The 6,707-nt window shown below is 42.2% G+C and overlaps 1 protein-coding gene across 1 annotated transcript; it reads right to left on the bottom strand.

Moving 5' to 3' along the window:
* Positions 1-252: 252 nt before the first annotated feature.
* Positions 253-5,739, bottom strand: LOC143986580 (uncharacterized). Its single transcript, XM_077484985.1, has 2 exons — positions 4,951-5,739; positions 253-3,764 (listed from the first exon to the last, which is right to left on the bottom strand). Exon 2 carries the CDS (start codon positions 3,220-3,222, stop codon positions 1,573-1,575), a length of 1,650 nt encoding a protein of 549 aa, XP_077341111.1. The 5' UTR covers positions 3,223-3,764; positions 4,951-5,739; the 3' UTR covers positions 253-1,572.
* Between the last annotated feature and the right edge of the window lie 968 nt (positions 5,740-6,707).

The raw sequence follows: 6,707 nt of genomic DNA, 5'->3' as shown, positions 1-6,707 counted from the left end.
CTGGTTATATACCTGTGATAAGACATTAGCATGTGAAACCAATATACATCACGGTACAGATCTTCCCGTACATTAAGTTTCTTACAATGAAAAGAAATGGGGGAGAGAAACACAAAAAAAACCTCAACAAAAATTGTTAATCATGTTGGACTTTTTAGGCATAAGTGTATATATGTATAAATAAAAAAGGGGGAGGAAAAAAGAATATTGAATTAAAAATATTTTATTTTTCTAAAAAATGGAGAGGAAGAAAAAAGATATATATAAAACACACCAGGTCTTTATATTACATATCCTGTCTAATCTGATAAATTCTAACAATATCTATATGTGTTCCCATACATATCTAATCATATGAGCCTAGGAGAGACATTGACAATCAGTATAAAGATCGATCAAAATAGACAGGGTATTAATTGAAGAACCGGTCAAAGATATTCTGATGCTCTACATGTTTCGCGTTTAGTTATAACGCTTCCTCAGGAACTTAACATTTTTATTTCTTTGGATAGCCCAAAGCAAACAAAGGAAACAAAGAAGAAGAAAAAAGTATCTCTACACAGATAGAGTAGTTTATGGTATCAGCATCAGGCTGTTGTACGTAAGAGAGCCCGCAGGTAGGCAAAGACCTCCAAGTGTTTATAATATAAAACGATAGAGGAAGATGATATAGGCCGTAATCTCCTCTTACTGCAATCAAACTTCCCAAGTTTGCCTTTCCAGCTGGATATGGTTGAGGTTATTCCGATGTTCTTGAGGTGGAGGGGGAACAGTGAGGCCCCTCAGTCACCTTTTTCCATCAAAGCACCGGCCCATGGAACAGTCCATAATGGCCTTACCGCGTTGTGCTTCCCAACACGTGCCGCTTTGCTACTGAGTGACATACCACCATCCTTCTTCAGCGACAGCTTCCCTGTCACCCTTCTGTATCTTTGGTATCATCTCCTTTCCGGTATCTTCAGGACAGGATGCAGTACAGGCAAGGGATGTCCATTCACTCACCATTTACCAGCATATGTTCAGAGCAACATATCACCCAGCTTTCAGAACCATAGTCATGAGGAGGGCCTTTCACCCATGTTTTTAACCTAAAACACACCTTTATCATACTACGCCATGACATAAATCAACCCATTACCCTAATACACATATATACATAGGACCCCTCAAATTGCGTATCCCGCTCCCCACCTCCTATATGTCTTTGCCGTAACTACGGGTCGGAATTAGGCAGGCTTTCTCATGATGGCCTTCCCTACCGCAATTTTGGCATGTCAGTGTTATTCCAGGGCTCTGAGTTGGCAGCAAAGCCTCTACCATATATGCAGAGACCTTACCGTCAATTCGTCCCTCCACTTGCATAGATAGATGTGAGACCTTCCTATATAAATGTCTGGTCCAACAACACATACCAACTTGAACCAATGATGAAACTGCAGCAATAATGAGTAATACCACAACGGGATGCATGAAATAATTCAAAATGCTGTTGGCCTTATTGGAATGTCTGAAGATTACCTCCCACCAAGACCCTCCCAGGTCATTGTCTAATTGATGCACTACCTCCTTTATTTAATTCTGATTATGGTATATGGCTATAGTAGCATTAGCTCTCTTTTGCTGCAGCATCCTCATGAGGCTCTCATCTTTATCCCAATCTGCTAACCATTCCTGTATCTTCCTTCCCATACCAAGGTTCAGGGCTCTCAGATTAACAGGGCGGTTCTGGTTGATATCCACAGACAGGTTGGCCATATGCGGTACCACATAATTCCATTCCTGTGTCTGGATCTCAGAGACACCGCCGAGGGTACACCATGCTTCCCTTGCCATTGTCAGGTTCACCGAACACCCTATTTCCACGACTAATGTTACATTAGTATCCTTTAGGACAAAGAAGCAAACTCTCCCATGTCCCAAATAATATACTGGTATTCCCTTCCCGGCAATGTTCTCCCCATCCAGCACACAGAGTGACGCGTCCTCCCAACATTTCTCATTCACCACCGTGTATTGGCCTGGCATACAAAGGATGTCATGGTCATGCCTCCGACAGAGGGAAATATTAACCTGCCTCCAGCTCCCATCCTCTCTGATCACATGTGGGTAAGTTAGCCTCAGATGCAATAAAGTAGAATCCCCAGTCAGTAAGCCCATTGATATCACCGAATACACAGATTGAGACTGCACTTCTGTATATGGGATCAATGAAGAAGCGTAACATCTCTCATAATCCAAATTAGTACATCCGATCCAGGCATTCGACCACCAACTTGGATTAGTGTAAGAGATGTGTTTTGGTAAAATCTTACTGAGTTGCGATGCCAGCTCATAAGGCCACTTCCCCCCATACAGGGACTGTACAATCAGCTTGATGTTGGTTGATAATTCCGCCTGCCCCTGCGTGCATGCCAGAGCCCATGACATGTTTTTGCCCTGTATCACCACACTATCCACCAACCTCTTAAAATGGCGGATAAAATCTTGAGCTACTTGTACCTGGGTATTTATGTGACGCTGTTGAATATTATCTATAATGTCATTAATTTCTCTCTGAGCAGCAAAGCCCCGCTTACTGTCTGAAGCTATGGCTGAGAGTTTGTTCCTCAGGAGATTGATGTCCACTCCATTAATAACCCCCATCCCAGCATCTATTCCCCCTAATATAGTGCTGAATACATCCCTCCTCTTTCGGTTACTCCTCAGAAATAAGCGTCCTGTCTGGACCCCATTCCGCGGAGCAAGCCACTGATATACTGACCGCACTTGATTCAGCGTATATTCAGCACATATAGGGTAATAGGATTTTACCAACCATTGCGAGACATTGAAATGCCATGTGGTGAAGGCATACTGTACCCTGGTAGCCAGCGTTTGTGATGAGCTTAGATCTATTTGTAGCGGTTCCCCTTTCTCTAACGGAGTATGCTCCTGTGTGTGGTCATTGGCATTGCCTATGCAGGGTTTCAACCTCTCAGGTGAGACATCAACCAGGCGTATCTCCCCCATGTCCAATTCTGGTGTCCCACATGTCCAGTAACCAAGAGCTTCTCTGTAGGACTGATAAGACCGAGATACTGCCCCCACAAGGAAATTTTCACCCCGTTGATGTGTCATCTGGAGCTCCCTAGTTTGACCGACAGCCACCTTACTGTGCCTGAGTGTCAGCCTCCTGGGTCTCTGCGCCCTATTACTTTGGTCATGCCAGTATATGCCACACATAAAAACATATTTCCCTTCTTTCAATTCTTCACCAAAAACCCCATATCCTACGTCCCTTGCTTCCCAAGGTTTGGATAGGTTGGAATATAGCCCGTTTCATTCATATATATATAGTCACATCTATAAAAGGCTGGAGAGTTTCCGGTATGATATTTTGCAAGTCTTGTTTATACGCACATCCTTGAGATGTTGAGTTAGGATTAAATCGTCCAAAAGCAAAAGAAACTTTGTATTGCAAATTGCCCTGGTGACCCCATTGGTATGTGTCCGGTAACTTAGGGCTTTCTGATATAATCCTGACCTTTCTCCTTCTTTCATCTCCCCCCTGCATCCCCTTTTGGCCTAACAAGTCCAACATTGATGATACAATTGAAGTGGATGCATGGTTCTCCTCAGGATTTTCCCTTTCAACATCATCCCCTGAATATTCATCTGAGTCAATTTGAGATGTTACATGGCTCAGATGGATCGCCAACACGACAATTATGATCCTTCCATCCATTTTTTTCAGAGACTTTGCCAATCTTTGCTCCACCAGGACTCTGGAAAACAAGAACAAGAGCGGAAACAATTCCTATCAGCAGTACCTTTTACATTGATCAGCATGAACCCATCTCTCTATCTCCCTATTTTTCATGCCTTTTTCACCCTTGTTATCCATAAGCCGCTTTACTTTGACCACCTGATCATTATGGGCCATAGTGACTGCGAACGGTCCAGTCCAGTTTGCGTCCCATATAGACTTGGAAACAAAGTTCTTTACCATGACCCTGTCTCCAATCTTCAAGCTAATGGGAGGCCTTTCAGGCTGCTCCTTCTCTTTAGATGCCATGTTACTTGCAGCAAATTGCAAGTACCTGTTCTTGCAGTTGGACCAGAAATCTGTCCTTTTCAGCACTCTCTCTCAAGGGGGTACTAAGTATTGGGTCTGCTGGGTGGCTAAGGTTCATCATTCTCCCCGTCATTAACTGATATGGAGTTAATGATGTACCTTTCGCTGTAGACCCTCGTACGGTTTCTATCTTCCCTATTAATTCTGTTCTATCCTTATACCACTCCAACTGTTTCTGTTCCGCAATTTCTTTCATTCTCAGCAACATGCATACAGAATTGGCTATTCTCTTTTTTTTTGCCCTTTTTTGGAGATTTTTTATACTTTATGGCATCATTATGAGTATTGCATTGTTTCAATAGATCATTGAATTGGTGTGTTAACGCATCCTTTCCTATACTATTGAATTAAATACAAACATTTTTCCCAAGAAACTCTTCAAGGATATCCATTGACATGCTAATCTACAGCTAGCTACCCTGAACAGTTGTTTAGACAATAGACACAGACGAATAGATAGATAATACCCACAAAGACACAGATAAAGCTGTTTAAAAGCTAGCTTTCACCTGTAGTGCCACCACCACACAAGAAAAAAAAAATACAAATCCGTTTAACCACGAATTTCTTCAGGAGAACACACTCTTAATCAATGCTCTCCTCTCCAATTGCAGGCCACATGGAACTTCTATTGGGACAGAGAGCTTTTTCACACTCACGTGGGGATTTCCACTTTTCCCTCAAAGTTGTATGGTTATCCTGTCAATCTGCGGTTATATCACATAACCAGGGATGATCGGTCCCTAACTCGCCAGTGTGCCAACTTGCCCTCTGGTTACAGGTCTGCAGCACAATACAACATTAACGTACATACATATATCAGCCACAGTTCTCACCAGGTTCTACGCATCCGTTTCACCGGTGAAATATCTCACAGAATTTTCATGCTCATCCAAGCGTGCTTTCAGAATTCGCAAGCCAGCGCCAATCTTGTCCACACTAGAGATGATTTTCAGTTCTGGGTGTCTTTGAGGATTCGTGCTTACAGGGACTCAGAAACAAAAATACATTAGGTTTTTGTGGATTCTGTGTAAAAATACCTTCTACATGCCTTTCTGGGGTGCCAAATGAAGTAACTGATAAATACAACCTATTACTCTTATCAGTTATGTATTACTTTGTCTAGTCCCTATAGATTAGTTAGTCTATCACTCTGAGCACATGCTATCGTTAATATCACAATACTACAGCAATTAGCTATGAACCCAAACACACGGTCTAAAATCAAACAAATCTCATTTATTTCAAAAAGGAAATAAGAAAGCTTAGGTGTCAATAGAAATGACAAGAGTACATAGCATACAATCAGAAAACAATACAAGCAGTATACTTAGCAGATCCTGAACCTCGTGATGGAATAAGAGAAAGCTCTCTTTGATAAACACACCTCAGCCACACCACACCCCATTGCCCACCCCCTTTGCTTGTGGACGAATCAGCGTCTCTGGGGCGTCTTCTCCCCCAGGCTAAATATCTCTTACAGTCCTGCCATAATTGGCCTCTGCGGGGCTGTGTTTGCCCATGAATTACAACTGCTCAGACTGAGTTCACATCTTGTGATTCGATCTCGGACGCCATTCCCGCTCATTAGGTCCCCCTTTTGTCCTCACAGACAGACCGGAGCCATCATTGTCCTAAATCTATTTGAAGCTTCGTGCACACCAGGTGGGCTGAAGATAACTCCTTTGCTATGCAGATTCTGTTTGATGACACATTCCTCTATACCTTTTAAACATGTGGGACTGCAAGTATCAATATGGCTGAGTTCGGTTGTACAAACAGATGTGTAGAACTTTAGATATATAACATTAATTCATGTTCAATTCCAACAAACCCTCAGATGAGAATACATTGATGAAAAATCCATGTGCATTCGCTGAATGAAAGAATGTTTCGAAATTTAACTTGTTTTTAACATCCTGTTTTTAAAAACAATGTAATTTCTGAACGAATACCACACACACCGGCAAAAAAATTCCTTTGACCAAGAAGTTCCCTATTATCTCCAAATCTTCCCATCACTGTAGTTGAAAACAAACATTGATCTGACCCCACCAACGGTCAAAAAAAAAATTAAACGACCGCTCCCAAAATGACATCATTCTTGGAGGAAGATTTTTTTATAAAAAAATTTGATCTGAGTCTGATATCCACCAGACTCATCCCCCAACAAACCGCCTCTTTCTTCAAACCCCACATATTAACTAAATCATACACCATGCTTTCCCCAAGGCTATCAACCAATTAATCGAAAAAATTGGCCAACCAATCAATTATGAAAACAATCGTCAGTTGCAGCCCCAATTTATACACACAAGATCATTCCGTGCGACCTAGGCTCCGTTTCCACTCATGCAACTTGCCATGTGACTTTGGACACAAAGTTGCATTACAAGTCGCAGCCCATTGATTTCAATAGCACCAGTCCCAATCTATGCGACTCAAAGCTGCAATGACTATGAAAAGGTACCTGCACCACTCCTGTGTGACTCCGGATGCGACTCCGACCCAGAGTGTAAATTTGGATCAAAGTCGCATTCAAAGCCACACCAAAGTCGCACCACACAATCACTCTAAATCATGCGACTTTGGA

This window comes from Lithobates pipiens, unplaced genomic scaffold (genome assembly GCF_037356315.1).
Source record: "Lithobates pipiens isolate NorthernLeopardFrog02 unplaced genomic scaffold, aLitPip1_a1.2 Scaffold_17, whole genome shotgun sequence".
NCBI lineage: Eukaryota > Metazoa > Chordata > Amphibia > Anura > Ranidae > Lithobates > Lithobates pipiens.
This window is presented reverse-complemented; position numbering and strand designations above follow the sequence as displayed.